We start from the raw sequence: 23,574 nt of genomic DNA on the forward strand, positions 1-23,574 counted from the left end.
TTCTTGAAAAGGGACGTCAACCTCTTCTCTGCATTCATGCATTAACTCATTTTTCATTCATCAAGTATCTATTGATGTTTCTCTTAGATGCTATGTGCTATGGTTTATTAAGATTTGATAATAATACTCAAAAATAGAGGTATTACAATGTTTTGGGGGAGCCCAGGTGAAGGAATGCTTAATTCTGCTGAAAGGAAGCCAGGGAATGTTACACGACGAGCGAGAAATCCTCTCGGTTAAAGACAAGGTGTGGTGTCGCAGAGAGATGGAAGAGTGTGCCATGTCTGTTAGTCTGACCCGTGAGGGACAGGAATGCTTGGAGCAGAGTGACTGGATGGACAGTCAGGACTCTTCTGCAGGACCGGGTTGCAGTGGGTACACGTCATTCACCAGTGCTATGGCAACGCGAGCGCGGAGCAAGAGAAACGCTTCCAAGACATCTCCCAAGTAGAATCCATCCCTGTAGGACTCTGGTGCCAATCTAATAAAAAATGGATGTGAACAGTTTGGAAAGCATGAACTCTTCAGACATTAAACTTTTTTGTTCTCAGTTCTTTAAAGATTTGTAGCTTTGTAAAACTTAGTATAACAAGCCCTAATGGTCCTGATACCATGGCCGTATTCAAGATCTTTTCTTAATTTAGTCTTTCATGCTTGAAGTGGAATCTCTAAATTTTTAGTGACTGTATTAGTGATTATATCTATTTCAGGAGAAAATGCATATAAATATGTAATTGTAACTTTCAGCATCAGTTTGTTAATCATTAATTTATGTCACATCATTTTTTAAATAGTTCAGATGCATAATTTAGTATCATCTCTTATTTTGTGACATTTTTCTTAGGATTTCTGCTAAAAATAGTAACTTGAAAAACAATTTAATGAGCAAAATACTGAAGAGTATAACAGAGAAGCCAGTTTCATTCAATATTATGCATGCTTGCATTTGAAAGATCATTTCATGCTTTGAAATTTTTATTATGCGTGAGCTACCTCTCATCAATTTTTAATACCTGGTTGATGGTGACAACTGATGAGAATTACTGACATTCTGACCAATTTACATCTCCTTTACATAGCTTGAGAACTCCCACGACCTCTCACTGAGATTACCCACATGATAAGAGGTACACAGAAAACTGCCTCTTTTAGGCTGGGAGAATTGTTGGGAAAAAAATAGGTGATGGAATTTTTTCTGAACAATAATTGAACCTGTTGACCTGGTAACTATTTTACTATTTCTTTTTTCAGATGGTAGATTGTGTGTTTGTCAAATTAATCTTTTAGGCCCAATAGCTTAATTTTATTTATTTATTTTTTTTCAACGTTTCTTTATTTTTGGGATAGAGAGAGACAGAGCATGAACAGGGGAGGGGCAGAGAGAGAGGGAGACACAGAATCAGAAACAGGCTCCAGGCTCTGAGCCATCAGCCCACAGCCTGACGCGGGGCTCGAACTCACGGACCGCGAGATCGTGACCTGGCTGAAGTCGGACGCTTAACCGACTGCGCCACCCAGGCGCCCCCCAATAGCTTAATTTTAAAATAGTGCATTGCAATTAAAGTAAAATAGAGAATTCTAGAATAAACAGTAAGACTAGTACTTTCTTATATTCTTAAACTAAAATTATCTTTTAAATATATTATTTCTTCTCAGACTGCTTTTCGACTTTCTTCCCTTTTAATTAAGGTGAAATCCTATAAAATATGATGACTATGTCCTAGTTTTAGAAAATTTAAGGTAGGGAATATATCTATAATATATACCTTTGTTGGATAAAAACATTTCGCAGTTGTACTTAGAGCTATTTTGTTTTGTGGCTTTTTTTTTTTTCTTCCTAAAACATCTAAACTTCAGCAAGTATGATCTCCTGTCTCTTTGATTCTCCAGGTGAAAGATGTCCTTTGGAATTTAATTCTTAGTAAAGCTTTACCCACCACCACTCCCACTCTCCTTCCCCCAGACCCTGACAGGTTTCACTCCTTTTGACAACAAGGAATGTGTAGCTTACATTAACTTAGATTCTCTCTGTCCCATTGCAGACAGCACAGTAGAAAACACACTAGGTATTTCAACAGATGATTTAATACAAGGGAATTGGTTATACATACGTTGCATGGCCAGAAAAGACACAAAGGAAGAGTTGGAAGCACATGTTTGCAAGAAGCAACCACCTTTTGTTTGGGCTGGGGGACAGCAGGGAGGAGTCTGGGGTGAATGGCAGGCAGAGCCCCATGGAGGGGCCCATGGACCGGCAGGGACTCAGGTGCAGGAGGGCGCTGCCCCCTCAGAAGTGCTGGAACCTCTGTTGCTGGGGGTGCTGTAGGACTGGTGCCGGGAGCACCCCCAGGAGAAGCCCCTGGGTTTTCCCTTCTCCTCTGCAAATGCCACGTGGCTGAACCTCATGGGGCCTCAGCTGGCAAGAAACCCTCAATTTGCGGGAGTCTCAGCCTGGGCATCACAGAGCTACAGGAAGAAAAGCAAAGTGGGCGGATGGGAGCTGAGAAACAACCTCCCTTCCACAAGCCAGGCTCTTCGTTTGTTCTTCCTTCTGTTGTGTTTGCTTCTTGACTGGGTGTTTGCTTCAGTGATCCCCCTCCTCCTATTCCTAATTTAAACACTCTTGCAACTGTACCCCTCAAATTTTTACTTTTATGTTTTCATTGCTACTCACTTTTAAACAGTTTCTAAGTTGTGTTATGACTTCTACTTCTTTCATGCGTTTTTATTCATAAGTGGCTTTCCTGGTTACTTTTAGTCGCAGATTTCTACTCTTTGTGATCAGAGAATGCTGTCCTATGACGCGCATCTTTGAAACTTGTTGAGACTTGCTTTATGGCCCATTATATCATTATGAAACATTTTTTTTGTGTTATCTTTGAAAAGAATACGTGTTCTGCTGTGGTTGACTGCCATGTTGAAATTATGTTAAGTTTTTAAACTTTTTCTTTAATGTTTATTTTTGAGAGAGAAAGAGCATGAGCAGGGAAGGGGCAGAGAGAGAGGGAGTCACAGAATCTGAAGCAGGCTCCAGGCTCTGAGCCATCAGCACAAAACCCCATATGGGGCTTGAACTGACCGCACCGAAGTTAATTGCTTAACCGACTGAGCCACCCAGGCACCCCAAAATTAAGTTTTTTAAGTGTTTTGTTCACGACTCATACATTTATAAAATGGTTTTTTACTGTCACTTTTTGAGTTATGTAAAATCAGAACACTATCTCTTGATAGGTTAAACTTAATCATTTCAAAGTAATTTTCTGTAACTCTTAAAGTGTTTTTCTTCCGATATTAGTAAATCTGCATGAACCTTTTAATTATTCTTGGTTAGCTCTATCTTATTTCATACTTCTGTTCTCAGCTTTTGGACCTTTTTATATGTGTGCATCATAGGTGGTCTTTTTGTGATCTTTAAGTGGATCATTTCATCTATTTAATATTACTTTGGATTACTTCGTATTATTATGTCTTGTATTTTTCTTCTTTTCATTCCTTTGTTAATCTTCCTTTGGACTGATTGTTTTCTCTGATATCTTTCTCTCACAGTTTACAAATTGTACATGCTTTCTACCTTTTTAGTGGCATCCTAGATAGTTTATCGTACGAACTTAGCTTATCAAAGTTAATGTAAATATATTTACTTATATGGAAGACAATTGAAGAAGCTGAGGACATTATACATAACCCCAGCCTCATATGGAGTTACTGTTACGTGTTTCAGTCTTGGCTGTTGTTTCCACTTCATGCTCGTTCTGACCGGGTCCCATGCCTTCACTGTCCTGTACCCCTTCCTGCCTCCAGGACATTTTGGGTGAGTGTCCTCCCCTTCTTCCTGAAGTCACAGGAGTCCTTTGGTGGGAAACTCTTTGCATCCTTATTTCTCTGAAAATGCCTTTAATGTATCCTCTGTTTTTATATATTTTTTAAATGTTTGTTTACTTCTGAGAGAGAGACCAAGCATGAGCAGGGGAGGGGCAGAGAGAGGGAGACACAGAATCCGAAGCAGGCTCCGGGCTCCGAGCTGTCAGCACAGAGCCCGATGCGGGGCCCGAACTCACAAACTGCGAGATCGTGACCTGAGCCGAAGTTGGACATTCAACCAACTGAGCCACCAGGCGCCCTGTCCTCTGTTTTCAAATGTTTATTTTTCCATATTAACAGTTACTGTCTCATTATATTGAAGGTACAGTGAGATGATTCTGCTCTTTTCTGCTCTCTGCTTTTGCTGCTAAGAAGTCCATTTTTGCTCCTTTGATTTATGTTTACTTTCATAGTGCTTTTAAGATCTCTTTGCCTTGGTTTTCTGCAGTCTTACTGAGACTCAGCATGGATTTGTTTTCTTTCTCTCTTTAATTCATTCATTTTGAAATCTTGCTTAAGATTTAATGGGCTTTTGAATTTGGATTGCTCCTGTTCATCTGTGGGCAAGGTCAGTTGGACTCTTCACTCTGCTCTACTCCTCCTCTTCTGGAACCTGAGTCAGGAGTCGGCCCACCCTCTTCTCTTTACTCACCGTGTGTCTTAGTTCTCTTGTTTCCCACTTCCTCGTGTCCTTGTGATACATTCTTAATAAACTCTACACATGTCTTCCGGTCCACTCCCTCTTTACTCAGCCAGATGTACTCTAGTATGGAAGTTTTACATTTTAACCCTTACTGTTTTTATTTAATAACATTTTTTAATGCTTATTTATTATTGAGAGAGAGACAGAGCACGAGCAGGGGAGGGACAGAGGAGAAGGAGACACAGAATCTGAGGCAGGCTCCAGGCTCTCAAAACAGAGCCTGATGCAGGGCTCGAACCCATGAACCATGAGATCATGACCTGAGCTGAAGTTGGAGGCTTAACTGACTGAGCCACCCAGGCACCCCAATAATTTTTAATTTTTAAAATTTTGTTTCTTTTCCAGATGTTCTTGTTGTTTAAGAATCTCTGTCAGTTCTAGAAACATTTACCATAATTGCTTTATGGTTTGTTGTGGTTATTCCTATATCTGAAGTTTTTGTGGATTTGATTCTTCTCTACATTGTATATGATAATTTGATGGCAGTGCCTTATTTACTTATATAGTATTTGGGTTTTTGTTAAGCCGTGACATGTAATTATTTTGGTAACATGACTTACAAAGGAGCTATTTGTAGCCTGGAATTAAAACGTATTGAACCATTCAGTTTAGAATGTAGGCTTAGGGCTTGGTTTAGGTTGGGTCAGCATCATGCACCCTTCAAATACTTTGAGATACCTCTAGTCTGGAACTATACAAATTAAATTATCCTCTTGAAGTTCATCAGAACCTCCAAAGTCGCGCATACAAACTAATGTTAAAGTTCCAACTGTGACAATTATTTTTTGAGGAGAGAGTCCTACATATACACTCACCACTCCACAGTTACTACCAAATTTTGATACGCACTTTCCCTCATAGTCCTTGGGGCACAGGTGAAGGCAGTTTATTTCTCTTTGACTCTTCTGCTGAAAGTGTAATCATTCAGGATTTTAATTGGGGGGGGGGGGGCATCTTTTATCCTCTCCATTGACCAGATAGTGGACCTCATGTCTGGTCTCACAACCCGTGATTATGAATGTGAAAGCTCAGGGTCACCAGCCCCAGTGACCTGAGGGCCGTGCTTGTCGTTGTCTCACTTGCAGTGCTGGCGCATAAAAAACCCTTTCTAGATTTCTCCGTGTCACCCCAAAAAGAGCCCGATTCTTATTTCACATACCATGAGAATTAGCTTTGTAGACATTTGTCTACAAAATTGCTCTGAACAGAAGGGATGATAAAACCTCTCTTATTTTTCTGAGAGGACCACAGGTTAGACCTTGACTCAGTTCCTAAGCCCCAAGATGCTGGAGAGACCAGAGCATTATCTCTCTGGGTTTTTAAAGGTCAGAAGGGACAAAGCCCCAAACTGAGTCATCTCTTAGATCAAATGGCTCCTGGAGAGATTTTATTTGCACAGCACAGTGTTGGTTAGAATTCAAGCCCATTGCATCTCCTAGAAGTCCGTCTTTGGAGGGGAAGAGGAAGTCTGTAGAAGCAGAGCATGACCGGTCTCCCGTCCCCTGTGTACCTCACCCAGGGGCGTCTGGCTCACCTGGCCACCCCAAAAGGAAGGCCTTGGTCAAGGTACAACGACAGTAACAGCACACTTATTTCTTATTGTGAGGTAATTAGTAAGTGATATCTCTAATGCAGAATACCTTGTGTTTGCATTCGGGATAAAATTAATAAAGATGAAAATTGAATACTCAGCACTTCGTTGTTTGAATAATTCTTCCTTCTCTCAAGGTTGCTTTTGGGTGTGTGGAAGAACATGCTTTAATATTTTATTCAACATAGTTGTTTACGGCAGAAAATAGAAGCTGAAATTCTCTATTTCTTACTTTGAGCAGTTGCAAAAACCATGTGTATGTGTCCTGTAAGTGACTGCACTTTGTGGACTGTCCTTCTCTGTTAAGTAATGCATTCATTGTTGGAATGGTTTCTCACTGGCTCTGTTCCCTGACCGTTGAAACCTGAGTGCTCCATTTACTCTGAAAGTCATGAACCAGTTCGCTTGCTGCGTTAGGATGTTGGCTTTTCTCAGACTTGGAAACAACGCGCACTCACACCAGTATCTTGTGCTGTCTTGTGTTTCTGAGAGTCTGTCGTACACATCAGCAAACCAAAGCATTTTATTGTCGTGAAGAAATACCTCATTTTGAGGAGGGCGTGGAAGAAAAGACTGCTCAGCCAGTTCGAGATTTTCAGATCCAGTGACGTTTTTTCCTCGTTCGGAATCCATTCTTCTCTCTCTGCTTTTTGAATTGCTGAAACTGTTAGTATGTAACAAGATAACTTCACATGGAAAGTCATGGTGCGCCTGGCACATAGTCCCTATGCTAGAATGTTAGTCATTCCTGTCCTTCGATACCGTGGTCTGTGTTCAGTCTCTCAGTGTGCGACTTGTGGCTCTGTCATCCTTTCCTTGTCTGCTGCGTTCCCCTGGCGCAGTCACGGGGCAGATCACCTGTGAAAGATTCTTGCCTAGGAGTCAATACGGTCTTGTTAATGTTCTGTTTTGTACAGGGGACAAATGGTTTTTCAAAAAAACACGTACCATGTTATTGTGCATACCCATGTTTGATGTGAAAATGGCTGCCAGGGAACCTAGGGGTAAGGAAAGCGGGGAAAGAGCCATTCACAGCGACATCCGCCAGTGCTGTGCCTTCCTCCCAGGGACCGCTGCTGGGTTTGCTTTTGTGGACATCTTTGGTTGGTACATAAAAGCTATGACATTTTCGAGGCTCCTGGGTGGCTCAGTCGGTTAAGTGTCCGACTTCGGCTCAGGTCATGATCTCGCGGTTCGTGAGTTCAGGCCACGCGTCGGGCTCTGTGCTGACAGCTTAGAGCCTGGAGCCTGTTGCAGATTCTGTGTCTCCCTCTCTCTGACCCTCCCCCATTCATGCTCTGTCTCTCTCTGTCTCAAAAATAGATAAACGTTAAAAAAAAAAAAAAAGCTATAACATTTTCAAGGCATTGGGAAATTAGCAAATAATTTATACCTGAAACAAAAACAACTTTTTTTTTTTTTTTTTTTTTTTTATGTTAGCTCTCCCTAGCTTCCTGTCGTTTTCTTCTCAGAAGATGTAACAGCTGCTCCCCTCCCTTGTTGTTCACCCTTGGCCTTGCTTGCTGTCAGTGTCACTAGCGGGGCTGCCCCTGTACTTTAGTTCTTCAGCAGTTTATTGGGTGATGACACCCACCTATCCTGGTTGAGCTCTGCTTGCTCCATTAATAATAATTGTAACTAATCGTAACTGAACTAAATGAAACTAAATGGATCTAAACTAAATGAAATGAGCATTAAGACGTGGCTGAAGCAGAGCCCCCGAGTCTGGCTGGCAAAAGCGGAGGGGCCCGATGGAGTGTGTTCTGACAGCAAGCGGGACTTAACATCTGGGAGGTTATAAGTTAACAGCTCTGCTCAGAGAGTGGGAAGGCTGGAGGACAAAGGGAGGGAGAGCTGCTGAGCCCGCGGATGACAGAGCTCAGTTTGGCGGGGAACAAAGGCTCTCACCAGCGCCATCTCCCTCGCCCATCCCCCAGCCAAAATTCCAAAGGGAACCAGTTCCTGCCAGGGAACTTGCTTGCTCCACGCACACACCAACGCTGTGCTTCTGCAGAGCCACCCCTACGGCAGCGGGTCTGACTCCCTCCTGCTGCCACAGGGTCCCACCTGAAGTGGATCAATTAAGGAGAGTCGAGCTTAAGCCTGCCCCTCCCACCCCCGTGCACCTTGCCTATCCACCCCAGCTAATACTGCCAAGCCTGGCAGGGTGCAAGTAGCCCAGATGGGCCACGCCACCCCACAGTGAATCCCGCCCTAGGAGAGGGGAAGAGAAGGCACACACCAGTCTGACTGTGGCCCCAGCGGTGGGCAGGGGGCAGACATCGGGTCTGACTGCGGCCCCGCCCCCCAACGCAGGTTACTCAAGACAGCACAGAGGAAGTGCCCTGCAGGTCCACACCACTCCAGGGACTATCCAAAATGACCAAACGGAAGAATTCCCCTCAAAAGAATCTCCAGGAAATAACAACAGCTAACGAACTTATCAAAAAGGATTTAAATACTATAACAGAAAGTGAATTTAGAATAATACTCATAAAATTAATCACTGGGCTTGAAAACAGTATAGAGGACAGCAGAGAATCTCTTGCTACAGAGATCAAGGGACTAAGGAATAGTCAGGAGGAGCTGAAAAACGCTTTAAACGAGATGCAAAATAAAATGGAAACGACCACGGCTCAGATTGAAGAGGCAGAGGAGAGAATAGGTGAACCAGAAGATAAAATTATGGAAAAAGAAGAAGCTGAGAAAAAGAGAGATAAAAAAATCCAGGAGTATGAGGGGAAAATTACAGAACTAAGTGTTACACTAAAAAGAAATAATATACGCATAATTGGTATCCCAGAGGAGGAAGAGAGAGGGAAAGGTGCTGAAGGTGTACTTGAAGAAATAATAGCTGAGAACTTCCCTGAACTGGGGAAGGAAAAAGGCATTGAAATTCAAGAGTCACAGAGAACTCCCTTCAGACGTAACTTGAATCGATCTTCTGCATGACATATCATAGTGAAACTGGCAAAATACAAGGATAAAGAGAAAATTCTGAAAGCAGCAAGGGGTAAACGTGCCCTCACATATAAAGGGAGACCTATAAGACTCGTGACTGATCTCTCTCTTGAAACTTGGCAGGCCAGAAAGGATTGGCAGGAGATCTTCAATGTGTGGATCAGAAAAAAATATGCAGCCGAGAATCCTTTATCTAGCAAGTCTGTCATTTAGAATAGAAGGAGAGATAAAGGTCTTCCCAAACAAACAAAAACTGAAGGAATTTGTCACCACTAAACCAGCCCTACAAGAGATCCTAAGGGGGATCCTGTGAGACAAAGTACCAGAGACATCGCTACAAGCATAAAACATACAGACATCGCAATAACTCTAAACCCGTATCTTTCTCTAATAAAACTGAATGTAAATGGATTAAATGTGCCAGCCCAAAAGTCATAGGGTATCAGAATGGATAAAAAAAACAAGACCCATCTATTTGCTGTCTACAAGAGACTCATTTTAGACCTAAGGACACCTTCAGATTGAGAGTGAGGGGATGGAGAACTATTTATCATGCTACTGGAAGCCAAAAGAAAGCTGGAGTAGCCATACTTATATCAGACAAACCAGACTTTAAATTAAAGGCTGTAACAAGAGATGAAGAAGGGCATTATATAATAATTACAGGGTCTATCCATCAGGAAGAGCTAACAATTATAAATGTCTATGCGCCGAATACGGGAGCCCCCAAATATATAAAACAATTACACATAAACATAAGCAACCTTATTGGTAAGAATGTGGTAATTGCAGGGGACTTTAACACTCCACTTACAGCAATGGATAGGTCATCTAGACACACGGTCAATAAAGAAACAAGGGCCCTGAATGATACATTGGATCAGATGGACTTGACAGATCTATTTAGAACTCTGCATCCCAAAGCAACAGAATATACTTTCTTCTCGAGTGCACATGGAACATTCTCCAAGATAGATCACATACTGGGTCACAAAACAGCCCTTCATAAGTATACAAGAATTGAAATCATACCATGCATACTTTCAGACCACAGTGCTATGAAGCTTGAAATCAACCACAGGAAAAAGTCTGGAAAACCTCCAAAAGCATGGAGGTTAAAGAACACCCTACTAACGAATGAGTGGGTCAACCAGGCAATTAGAGAAGAAATTAAAAAATATATGGAAACAAATGAAAATGAAAATACAACAATCCAAACGCTTTGGGATGCAGCGAAGGCAGTCCTGAGAGGAAAATACATTGCAGTCCAGGCCTATCTCAAGAAACAAGAAAAATCCCCAATACAAAATCTAACAGCACACCTAAAGGAAATAGAAGCACAACAGCAAAGGCAGCCTAAACCCAGCAGAAGAAGAGAAACAATAAAGATCAGAGCAGAAATAAACAATATAGAATCTAAAAAAACTGGAGAGTAGATCAACGAAACCAAGAGTTGGTTTTTTGAAAAAATAAACAAAATTGACAAACCTCTAGCCAGGCTTCTCAAAAAGAAAAGGGAGATGACCCAAATAGATAAAATCATGAATGAAAATGGAATTATTACAACCAATCCCTCAGAGATACAAGCAATTATCAGGGAATACTATGAAAAATTATATGCCAACAAATTGGACAACCTGGAAGAAATGGACAAATTCCTAAACACCCACACTCTTCCAAAACTCAATCTGGAGGAAATAGAAAGCTTGAACAGACCCATAACCAGCGAAGAAATGGAATCGGTTATCAAAAATCTCCCAACAAATAAGAGTCCAGGACCAGATGGCTTCCCTGGGGAATTCTACCAGACATTTAAAGCAGAGATAGTACCTATCCTTCTCAAGCTATTCCAAGAAATAGAAAGGGAAGGAAAACTTCCAGACTCATTCTATGAAGCCAGTATTACTTTGATTCCTAAACCAGACAGAGACCCAGTAAAAAAGAACTACAGGCCAATATCCCTGATGAATATGGATGCAAAAATTCTCAATAAGATACTAGCAAATCAAATTCAACAGCATATAAAAAAAATTATTCACCATGATCAAGTGGGATTCATTCCTGGGATTCAGGGCTGGTTCAACATTCACAAATCAATCAACGTGATACATCACATTAATAGAAGAGATAAGAACCATATGATCCTGTCAATCGATGCAGAGAAGGCATTTGACAAAATTCAGCACCCTTTCTTAATAAAAACCCTTGAGAAAGTCGGGATAGAGGGAACATACTTAAAGATCATAAAAGCCATTTATAAAAGCCCACAGCTAACATCATCCTCAATGGGGAAAAACTGAGAGCTTTTTCCCTGAGATCAGGAACACGACAGGGATGTCCACTCTCACCACTGTTGTTTAACATAGTGTTGGAAGTTCTAGCATCAGCAATCAGACAACAAAAGGAAATCAAAGGCATCAAAATTGGCAAAGATGAAGTCAAGCTTTCACTTTTGGCAGATGACATGATACTATACATGGGAAATCTGACAGACTCCACCAAAAGTCTGCTAGAACTGATACATGAATTCAGCAAAGTTGCAGGATACAAAATCAATGTACAGAAATCAGTTGCATTCTTATACACTAACAATGAAGCAACAGAAAGACAAATAAAGAAACTGATCCCATTCACAATTGCACCAAGAAGCATAAAATACCTACGGATAAATCTAACCAAAGATGTAAAAGATCTAAATGCTGAAAGCTATAGAAAGCTTATGAAGGAAATTGAAGAAGATATAAAGAAATGGAAAGACATTCCCTGCTCATGGATTGGAAGAATAAATATTGTTAAAATGTCAATACTACCCAAAGCTATCTACACATTCAATGCAATCCCAATCAGAATTGCACTAGCATTCTTCTCGAAACTAGAACAAGCAATCCTAAAATTCATATGGAACCACAAAAGGCCCCGAGTAGCCAAAGTAATTTTGAAGAAGAAGACCAAAGCGGGAGGCATCACAATGCCAGACTTTAGCCTCTACTACAAAGCTGTCATCATCAAGACAGCATGGTATTGGCACAAAAACAGACACATAGACCAATGGAATAGAATAGAAACCCCAGAACTAGACCCACAAACGTATGGCCAACTCATCTTTGACAAAGCAGGAAAGAACATCCAATGGAGAAAAGACAGTCTCTTTAACAAATGGTGCTGGGAGAACTGGACAGCAACATGCAGAAGGTTGAAACTAGACCACTTTCTCACAACATTCACAAAAATAAACTCAAAATGCATAAAGGACCTGAATGTGAGACAGGAAACCATCCAAACCCTAGAGGAGAAAGCAGGAAAAGACCTCTCTGACCTCAGCCGTAGCAATTTCTTACTCGACTCATCCCCAAAGGCAAGGGAATTAAAAGCAAAAATGAATTACTGGGACCTTATGAAGATAAAAAGCTTCTGCACAGCAAAGGAAACAGTCAACAAAACTAAAAGGCAACCAACGGAATGGGAAAAGATATTTGCAAATGACATATCAGACAAAGGGCTAGTATCCAAAATCTATAAAGAGCTCACCAATCTCCACACCCGAAAAACAAATAACCCAGTGAAGAAATGGGCAGAAAACATGAATAGACACTTCTCTAAAGAAGACATCCGGATGGCCAACAGGCACATGAAAAGATGCTCAATGTTGCTCCTCATCAGGGAAATACAAATCAAAACCACACTCAGATATCACCTCACGCCAGTCAGAGTGGCCAAAATGAACAAATCAGGAGACTATAGATGCTGGAGAGGATGTGGAGAAACAGGAACCCTCTTGCACTGTTGGTGGGAATGCAAATTGGTGCAGCCGCTCTGGAAAGCAGTGTGGAGGTTCCTCAGAAAATTAAAAAATAGACCTACCCTATGACCCAGCAGTAGCACTGCTAGGAATTTACCCAAGGGATACAGGAGTACTGATGCATAGGGGCACTTGTACCCCAATGTTCATAGCAGCACTCTCAACAATAGCCAAATTATGGAAAGAGCATAAATGTCCATCAACTGATGAATGGATAAAGAAATTGCGGTTTATATACACAATGGAGTACTACGTGGCAATGAGAAAGAATGAAATAGGGGCCTTTGTTGCAACATGAATGGAACTGGAGAGTGTGATGCTAAGTGAAATAAGCCATACAGAGAAAGACAGATACCATAGGTTTTCACTCTTACGTGGATCCTGAGAAACTTAACAGAAACCCATGGGGGAGGGGAAGGAAAAAGATAAAAGAGGTTAGAGTGGGAGAGAGCCAAAGCATAAGAGACTCTTAAAAACTGAGAACAAACTGAAGGTTGATGGGGGGTGGGAGGGAGGGGAGGGTGGGTGATGGGTATTGAGGAGGGCACCTTTTGGGATGGCACTGAGTGTTGTATGGAAACCAATTTGACAATAAATTTCATATATTGAAAAAAAAAAAGACTGTGGCTGGTTTGGGGGCGCCTGGGTGGTTCATTCAGCTGAGCGTCCGACTTTAGCTCAGGTCGTGATCCCGCAGTCTGTGAGTTCGAGCCTCGCGTCGGGCTCTGTGCTGACCTCTCAGAGCCTGGAGCCTGCTTTGGACTCTGTGTCTCGCTCTCTCTCTGCCCCTCCCCCATTCATGGTCTGTCTCTCTCTCTCTCAAAAATAAACTTTAAAAAAAAAATTAAAACTAAATAAATACATACATGTGGCTGGTTTGGATTCCTTTGGTTCATTCAGGACCTTGGCATAGATCCTAGGAATAGTCAGTCGTTAACCATGTTTAGTAAAGCTGTGTTTGACCAGTGAAATGAAATGACAGAGCAGCCATCTGACCTGGTAATGGGCTGTTGGATCTTTCTGCCCTTGAACTTCCTCTTAGAACTTAGTCCTATTTTATTTCCTTTTTTGTTCCCTTCCTCCCCTTTCCCTTCCACAATCTTGTCAGACATCCATTTCTGGAGAGACATAGTTTCTTCCAGGAATTTCAAACTTTGGACCTTTCTCATTAAGAATGCATTTATACTTATATGCATTACATGTATGCAGTACATACGTGTGTCTGATTAGGAATGGGTTTGTATGTAGATTACATGTACGTGTTAATCTACGTGTGTCTGATTAGGAACACGCTTATATATGTGTTACGTGTGTGTGTGTGTGTGTGTGTGTGTGTGTGTGTGTGTGAGAGAGAGAGAGAGAGAGAGAGAGAGAGAGAGAGACAGAAAGAGACAGAAAGAGCCGTCCCCCTGTTGTCCCAGAACCACTGCACCTGTTCTCTACCTTGGGCTCTCCTAGTTTCCGGCTGATGGAAAGAAACCATTGTCTCTTATCCGGAGGCCCAGTGGGATCTGTGTGGCCCTGGAGTGTCTCTCGTTAGCCGTGTGCTCTCTCCGTGATCGCGAGAATGAAGCACTCCGTTAACTGAAACCCTAAGTCACACACTCATTTCTTTCTTTGAGTTGAGTAAACTCTTGGTTTGGGCTTAATCATAGGGACTAAGACTCAGGAAAGGTGGTTTCTGCCCCAGAAAGATTTTGGGAAATAATTATCTGGAGAAGAATGAAGAATTACCAGAGGATGAAAGTGAACTTACTACCACATGGAAATGAAGATATTACCCCCTTTTCTGTAACCTTTGTAGAACCACCTATCTGTTGTGTCTGTTTCTAGTTTGTTTTTTGGCTCTTTAAAATGATTGTATGTTGAGTCTTTCAGTATCTTCCTTATCCTAGAAAAAGTATGTTGGACAAAGACATGGCCATGTGAACAGGAACAACCACCGCCTCTGTGCACTTGTTGGTCATTGTTGTATACACCGCGGGTAACGCAGTCTTACCAGTGTCATCGAGTCACGTATCTCACAGGACCTTGATGTCACATAGACCAATGCATGACTCAGTGATAATGTCCCCTAGAGCCTGGCAAAGTACTGCCCAAGGGACACACCTGCCCTCATTTTCTGGAAATAGTTTTATTGAAACCCTGCCTTGTCTTTTCATTTCTGTGCTGTGGCCACTTCGACACCACAACAGCATATTTGAGTAATTATGACAGAGAACTTAGGACCCACAAAGCCTGGTGTGTTTGCTCTCTGGACCTTCGTGGGAAAAATTGCTAACCTTTGCCTAGTCAATGCTAGAATTTCCATGGGTGACAAAAATACTCTGAGAGAGAACCATCTTCTAAAATCTCTGTTAAAAACAAAATACTACTTCGTGTGTCATTTTACTTAAGTCTAATATAGTATCCTAGTTAGAAAATTATTTCAGTTAAAATACAAAATCCTGGATTTGCACCTATTTTGTGCCCAGTTAGGGTAGGTTTCCTTGTCTAAAAGATAATCCTTGCTTCATAGTTAAGATTTAAAGTATCCATAACCATTTCCCCCAGCAGCTCCATAATCACATAATGATTTTCTCTGAATACACTTAGCTTTTTAATGACAAGATGAACTTTAAAATGTCAAAGCCATTCTTCAAAGGAACACAATTTACTCAAATGTATTTAGTCATTAGAAAAAGGCTTTCCCTAAAATAATCAGCTGACTAAAGATACGACTGTAATCCCTCAGTAGTTTCACCACAAATTATGCTGTTTGGATGTTGTAATTTATTCATGGTGAATTTAGCTCATACGTATTTGAATTAAATATCCATTGACATTTGTCTGAAAGCGTGATGTCTTCTCTGTGTATTCACAGTGTAGCTGTACTGTGCTGTCTGCTTTGGCTCAGAGGGGCCATCGATCCCCATTCTTGCTCCTGTGCGGACCACTGCTGCTCCGTGTGGCTCCCCCAGACCCCTGCCTACCCCTTTCCTGTGTGGTTCCACATGTAACACATGCGGCCACCTTTAGACACCAGGGTTTCAAAACCGAGTGGGACCACAGAGGATCTTAGTACCTTGTGAAGTGTTGTGGTGTCAGTAGTTTATGCCACGTTTCCAGAAGGATGACCTGGCATACTGTTCTTTTAGAACTCCAACCTGATTCATCAGAAGGTGTGTCCTCCTAACGATCGACAAGGGTCTCCTGTACTGTCCTTCATCGTCCTGGAACAGTTCAATGCCATTCGCTTAGTGCAGACCGTCCACCAGTCTCTTGCCGCTCTCAGCAAAGTCATCAGAGGGACTACCTTACTGAGTTCAGAAGTACAGAAACTGGCCAGCGCTTTACTAAACCAAAAGGTAAGCCCAATTAAGGACACGTGTTTTTATTCCCTTATAAAAAGTGACTGTTCCATTATGTATACATTTGTCAAGTCTTACAGTTAATAGTAATAGAAAATCCAAGTCAAGCTAGCTTAAGCCAGGTAGGAATTCATTGGCTGATGTAAGTGGAGGATCCCAGGGGGGCCAACATGAAGTCACCTTGAGGCAGGGGCTTCAAATTGTCACTAGGATCTTAGCTTGTGTTGTTTATCTACCTGTCTAGGCACGTTGTATGTGAGTGCATAGACATACACACATGTATATGTGTGCATGTGTTTGTGTATATATGTGTGTGTGTGTGTATATATGCATATAGGTGTGTATGTTTGTATATGTGTGTGTGTGTATGGATGTGTATATATGAATGTGTATGTGTGTTTATATATGTGTATATATGTGTGTATGTGTATATATATATATATATATATATATATATATATATATGTATGTGTGTATGGATGGGTGGGTGTGTATATATGTACATGTGCATGTACATATGGATAGATGTGTATGTATGTGTGTATATACGTGTATGTATGTGTGTATATACGTGTATGTGTGTGTATATACATATGTGTATGTATGCATGTGTGTATACATGTAGGTGTGTATGCACATGTGTGTATATATGTGTGTATATATGTATGTGTATACGTATGGATGGATGTGTATATATGCATGTGTGTATATATGTGTGCATGTGTGTGTATATATGTATGTGTGTAAGTATGGATGAGTGTGTGTGTGTATATATGTATGTGTATGTATATATGTACGTGTCTACATATGGGTGGATGTGTATATATGTATGTATGTGTATGCGTATATGTATGTGTGTACATATAGATGGATGTGTATATATGTATGTGTGTGTATATATGATGTGTGTATATGTATGCATGCGTACATATATATGTATGTGTGCATGTATGCATGTGTATGTATATGTGTGTGTGCATGGATGGATGGATGTGTATATATGTGTGTATGCATGTGTGTGTATGTATATGTGTATATATGTATGTGTGTATATGTGTATGTATGTATATGTGTATGTATGTGTATTATGTATGCATGTGTATGTATCTATGTGTGTGTATATATGTATGTGTGTGTATTATGTATGCATGTGTATGTATATGTGTATATATGTATGTGTGTGTGGATGGATGTGTATATATGTGTGTATGTATGCATGTGTACATTTATATGTATGTGTGTGTATATGTATGTGTGTATGTATGAGTGGATGTGTATATATGTATGCATGTGTCTATGTATGTGTGTGTGTGTGTGTGTATGTATATATATGTATGTATGTGTGTTGATTTCACTTTGGGGCAGGTTCTCTGTACATGGTGGTATCCTGGCAGTCTGAGTCTTGTTATCCTCTGAGCTCCAAGTCCAACAGAAAAGAAACCTTTTTCCCGGTAACTCAAGCAAAAATCTTGGGATTAGCTGTAATCCAAAATGATTGGCTTGTGTAGTCCCTTGGTCGTTCTCTGGGCAGGATTTGCAAAGCTCTCATTGGCTAGGGCTTCGCCTGAATGCCTGTCCCAGCAGCTGGAGATAGATTCAGCTTCATCTGTTAATGTGTATACTGCAAGTAAGGGAGGGATGGTTATCTGGTGGAAAAATCAAGGTACTTTTAGCAGAAGAAAGGGAAATCATGTCTCTTGCTGAATAATTAGCATGTGTGTGACATGTATGTATGTGTGTACGTACAGACATGTATACATGTCAGTAAAATCCATGTATTACAGATCCATGGGGAGAAACAAAATGATTGGAGTATCTGCCATAGGTTTATTTTAGTGACTTGGAGAACATGAACCCTGCAGAACTTGGCATCTGGAGAAGATGTCCCTGGGTTCTATAGGAACTTAGAAAAGAGTCTGATTCTCCCCCCATGCCCTGACACTGTTTACCCTTAACATAGGGAAAACCCTGATGCTCAACTTAAAGTCTGGTCTATTTGAACATACAAGATGGCGTTGCTACAACTACTTGAGTCAATCATAATCAAAATGCTGTAGTATGTTACACTAGAAGTTGTATCTAATTGATTTTTAATTTAAAGTAGATACGTCACCTATCATGAAAGCTTCTTACCATTTCAAGGAAACACAGGATTCTAAGAGCTTTGAAGAACTTTCTGTTAATTAGCTCATTAATCACCACATTAACAATACACGGTGGTGCTACTGTTAACATTATTCTAGTGTGAGGATCCTGAGGCAGAATGTGTTAAGTGACCTAACCAGAGACACAGAGGTATTAAATGGCTTAACTATTATACCAGTAGTTGTACAGTCAAGATGAACCCAGGCAGGTCTCCCTTCCATATAAATGTAAAAGATGTAAATTTATCAACACTTTAATCTTCCTGAGAGTGTATTTCTTTAAAATCCAACTACATGCTGCCTAAGGGCAAGATGTATGGTATTACATTTAATTACAGTGGAATTAGGTGTAGGAGGAGAGTAACACTGATGGCAGAACACCGCTTATACAGTAGAGAACAGAGTTCAGAGGGACTCGTGTACAACGGAGTGTAGAGAATTAAGCTTAGGTCAGATCTTCAGGCTTTTAAAAAGCCGAAGAAAAGGTGTTGGGATTAAAATCTGTAGGCAATAAGAGTATTTTTATGTAGAAATAATGACACAGAATGGCTAAGAATGTGGCCTGTGGAATAGGTCTGTCTGCCACTTAGGAGCTGTGTGACTGTGGGCAAGTCACGTAAACCTCTCTAAACTTTTTTTTTTAAGTTTATTATGATTTTCTAATATAATTTATTGTCTAGTTAGCTAACCTACAGAGTTTATAGTGAGCTCTTTGTTTTGAGAGTAGATTTCCCACGGTTCATCACGTACGTACAACACCCAGTGCTCATCCCAACAGGTCCCCTCCTCAGTGCCCATCCCCCATCTAGCCCATCCCCCAACCCACCCCACCCCCCTGCAACCCTGTTTGTTCTCTGTCTTTAAGAGTCTCTTATGGTTTGCCTCGCCCTCTATTTGACACCATTTTTCCCCTTCCCTTACCCCGTTGTCTTCTGTTAAGTTTCTCAAATTCCACATATGAGTGAAAACATGTTATCTGTCTTTCTCTGACTGACTTCTTTCACTTGGCATAATACTTTCCAGTTCCATCCACGTTGTTGTCAATGGCATGATTTCATTCTTTTGAGAGAGAGGGAGAGACGGCGTGTGCGCGCATGCCAGCAGGGCAGAAGCAGAGAGAGAGGGAGACAGAGAATCCCAAGCAGGCTCCGCATCACGGGGGGCTCCATCCCTCAAACCATGAGACCATGACCTGAGCCGAAATCAAGAGTCGGGTGCTTAACCCACTGAGCCTCCCAGGTGCCCCTAAACTTAGTTTTCTTACTTGTCAAATAAGGATAATAATGGTACCTACTCTAAGGGATTGGTATGGAAATTAAATTGACTCATAGGTAAAGTGCTTGGCACCTTAGAGCAAGCACCCTCTAAATTTTAGTTGTTTTTGTTACTGTTACTTTAAGAGAACTTTTTTATGTAAAAAGCTGCTTTTGGAGTAGCTGACTGGTAACACTGCAAAACGAGTTAACCGAAGTAGGGATGCCACATACGTTATTGTGTAGTCACCCTACCAAGAGTTGGTTACGGCCTGGAGTGGGGTAATCGAGCGGGTCGTATGTGGTGTTAATCGGCATACCTGGCCTGTAAACCATCTGGGTGAATTTGGGCATAAACACTTGAAAAAATGAAGAAATATTTTTTATAATTGTATAATAATGTGGCTTACATTAAGACCATATTGAAAGATAAAAAATTCAATGGGCTTTATTATGTGAACATTTCCCTTGAGTAGGACTAAGGGATGGTGTTTTTCGCGAGGTCATAGATTTTTCATTCTTGACAGCAAGTCTTTCTCTTCTTTGGCTCACTGAGCTCTACTCAGTGTTTGCATGCTTGGCACAGCACCAGGGCCGGATGACTTCTTCATTACGGTGAGTTTAGGGTGTAGACAATCTTCATTAATGTATTAAATGAAGGTTTGTGTGTTACACTTGGAAGTGAGATATACAGCCTCTAAAATATCACTGTTTTTGAAATACTTTTTGTAATTTGCCAAAAAGTATTTCAAAAACAGTGATATTGAAAACAAATTGATTAAACTTCTTTCCGAGGATGAAAGTATGTTTTGCAAAGCACATTTATATTATACCCCAGAGAGTGTCTTGAGATGTGTCCGGGTGTCTGATGAGACTCCGCTGAGACCAGGCTGACCTTCACCAAGACAAGATCCGTAAAATAGTTTCTGACATTTACTTCCCAATGAGTTTTACCAAAAATTGTGGGTCCAGTACTATCCCATTTCTTTCAAGATAAAAATTAAATGTTTTATTACATTTGAATGTGACAAGTTCTGTATTAAGTGATATGATTTAATGTAATTTAGGAAATAGTTCAGTACTTGACATTTTCTTTACTGTGTCTGACATGATTGGAGTAAGACTTAAGAGAATTATGACTTTTATCTGTTTGACAGATTCTGATGATCTACTAAAACTTCTTTTGTAAAAAGTCACAATACTTACAATGTTTGTTAAAGACAACAATACTGTAAAATATTGTTACTCTTCTTTTCATATTAGGACATAGGCTTTAAATTACAATTTAAAAGCTAAGAATTGAAAAGATACAATAGAAAATCATTTCGTCCTTCTGGCTGAACAGTGCACTCTGTTCAGATGGGCATCTCTACATACGGAGCTGCACTACCGAGGCTCAGGGCATCTAAGAGTTAAGATCTCTGCTGGACAGTGTGTCCTTTACTCCTGTCCCTGCCCTGGTCTCCTTGACAGCAGGGGTCTCACAATGGGTCCTCCAGACCAGGTGCACCCACAGCACCTGGGCCCCAACCCTGACTGTGGTGATCACACTCTGTGTTACCCTGACTTTGCGTGTTGTCAGACATTGACGTGGTTCTGCTGCGGGCCCACGCCGTCTGTGGTCAGAACTCTGTGAAGACAGGTGGGAGCCGTGGTCACCTTCAGGCTTCCCTGCCTCACCCACCAGTGTCGATGACCACCCCCATCATTGCTCCCTCTTCTAAAATTTACCTACCTTCATGCAAATAGTGCTTTAAAAAGTCATCAAATGTTTAACCGAATGATAATCATTAATAGTGAATGATTGGCGTTTTTCTATTAAAGTAGTAGCACACGTTTTACATAAACTTTACCAGTTCAGAGCACTTTTGTAGCCCTTTGCTCATCTTCTGCTCTCATCATCCCCCTTCTACTTAGAAAACTAAAGCAGAACGGGGATGCTATCCTATAAAGTGTCAGAGCCCACACTGCAATCCCCATGCTGTTTCCTACATCTGTGTTCTTCCCACCCTGTCCGCCACTTACTCATTACTTATATCACACAGCTACACGGTGGTCTTTGTTCTAAGAGACACTCCCCTGCTTTGTGAGCATTGAACTCCACGTACTCCTCTCCAAAGGCTTATCAAATGCTGGCATGGAATTGCCCCATCTCCTCATCTCTCGCTTCACTTATAACTAGAATTCTGTTAGATACACGTACAAATGGAAATCAGTTCCTACTGATGTACATAAGAGCACAGGGGCCTGTGAAGACCCAGAATCTCCAGTATCTTGGAATTCTCTTTCAGTATACCTAACTTAATACCATTTTTGTGCATGATAAGAGAACATATACTTTTTGTTTTTAGAAGAGATTTTAACTTTAGAGTTTATTCTTCTCTTTGTCCTTTTTTCTTAATTTAGCAGTGGAAATGGAAGTACAATGTTATAAGACTTTCATGCTATATGTGAAGTTTCATTAATATTATTTGAAGTTTTATTAGCATCCCTTAATATTTATTGTTATTTGAAGATAGACCATAGTAAGTTAAAAGTGTGTACTAGGGAGGGGCCAAGATGGTGGAGCAGGTGGAAGTTCTCTGCTTCTCTCGTCCTTGAAATGCAGCTAGATCAGCACCAAACCATCCTGCACACCTAGAAAACTGATCTGAGGATTAACAGAACAATCTGCATAACTTGAGCCACAGAACTCAGCAGATATGAGGCCCGAAGAGGTGAACTGGGGGAGAGAGAAGCCATGGAGGGTAGGGAGCTATTGCAGAGAAAGGACAGAGATGGGTGGAGTGCAGGAAAAGCATGCCCCCCAAGAGCAGCTGGAGAGAAAGAGAAAGAGTGGAAACATCCACAAGGGATTGAACAAGAAAGGGAGAAAGGAGAGGGTTTCGGCACTATTAGGACTCTAGAAACGGGGGAGCACAGAGTTGGAAACTCCAAAGCTCGATAGCTGGTGGAGCTTTGGTGGCGAGGAAAGGTGAATCCCCATTAACAGGCAGCCTCCTCGGGGCACATAGGGAGAAACGGTTCACCTGCTTGAAGGGCATTTGGTAGAGGCTATGTGGTCTCTCCATGGGCATAGGTCCCAATGGACCCTGGAGAATAGCCACGTTTGGTGGTGTTGGAACAAGGACATTAGGGTACAGTGAAGCCTGGTGCCATTTGTGTGTTGTGATTTGTCATAGTCCCTGAACCACTACTGCTACACAGTTGTGCGTACTTTTTCTAGGGCAGGCTGGCATCTGGTGGCAGTCTCTGGACCTCTGCAGTGGCACGGTTGCATGAGCATTCCTGGAGGCAGCCAGCAGCCAGCCATTGCTCAGGGAGACCCTCCCCCAGAAGGTTAGAGCAGGTCCAAACTGCAGGGCTCTCAGAAGTGAGGGGTTTGGAAGCACAGCCCCATCTGACATAAAATTTGGGAGAGAGGTACTGCCTGGCAGGCTGACAGCATGGACATGGACAGTGTAGAAGCGGGGAGTGGATGGAAACCGGAGACAAAGGAGGCACGCCTGATGACTGCTTGGTGAGAGCACAGAATTCTGGTGTTAGAGACTGGGAAGCTGGGTGATACCATTTTCACCTCTCTTGCACACTCACATGCGCACCACACTGATCCACCCCAGTAACCTAAGCAGTACCACTTAGTGGAGAATGGAGCTATCACACCAAGTGCTTACCCAACTGTGCCCTCCAAGAACATGCTCTACAAGACCACTACAAGTCCCTCTGCCTGCTTAGTGCACAGACTATAAAGTGCTTCATAGTTAGATTTCTAGGGGAAACTGAATGTAATTTCATTCTATGCGCTGGTCCATCGAGTCCTTTTTTTTTCTTATTCTTGGATGCAAAAAGAGAAAAAAATTATTTTCATTTTCTGTTTTTATGAAAAAGTTTTAAAATTTCTTTTACTATATA

At 41.4% G+C, this 23,574-nt stretch overlaps 1 protein-coding gene across 1 annotated transcript in view; it reads left to right on the plus strand.

The window, feature by feature from the left end:
- The window catches only part of DYNC2H1 (dynein cytoplasmic 2 heavy chain 1), a 351,138-nt gene that overhangs the window by 248,839 nt on the left and 78,725 nt on the right, over window positions 1-23,574 (plus strand). Inside the window, exon 85 of the mRNA XM_040460797.1 lies at window positions 16,053-16,262. Coding sequence (XP_040316731.1) covers window positions 16,053-16,262 — 210 coding nt within the window. The remainder of the gene's footprint in view (window positions 1-16,052; window positions 16,263-23,574) is intronic.

Source organism: Herpailurus yagouaroundi, unplaced genomic scaffold (genome assembly GCF_014898765.1).
Source record: "Herpailurus yagouaroundi ecotype Mexico unplaced genomic scaffold, PumYag 251, whole genome shotgun sequence".
Classification (NCBI taxonomy): Eukaryota; Metazoa; Chordata; class Mammalia; order Carnivora; family Felidae; genus Herpailurus; species Herpailurus yagouaroundi.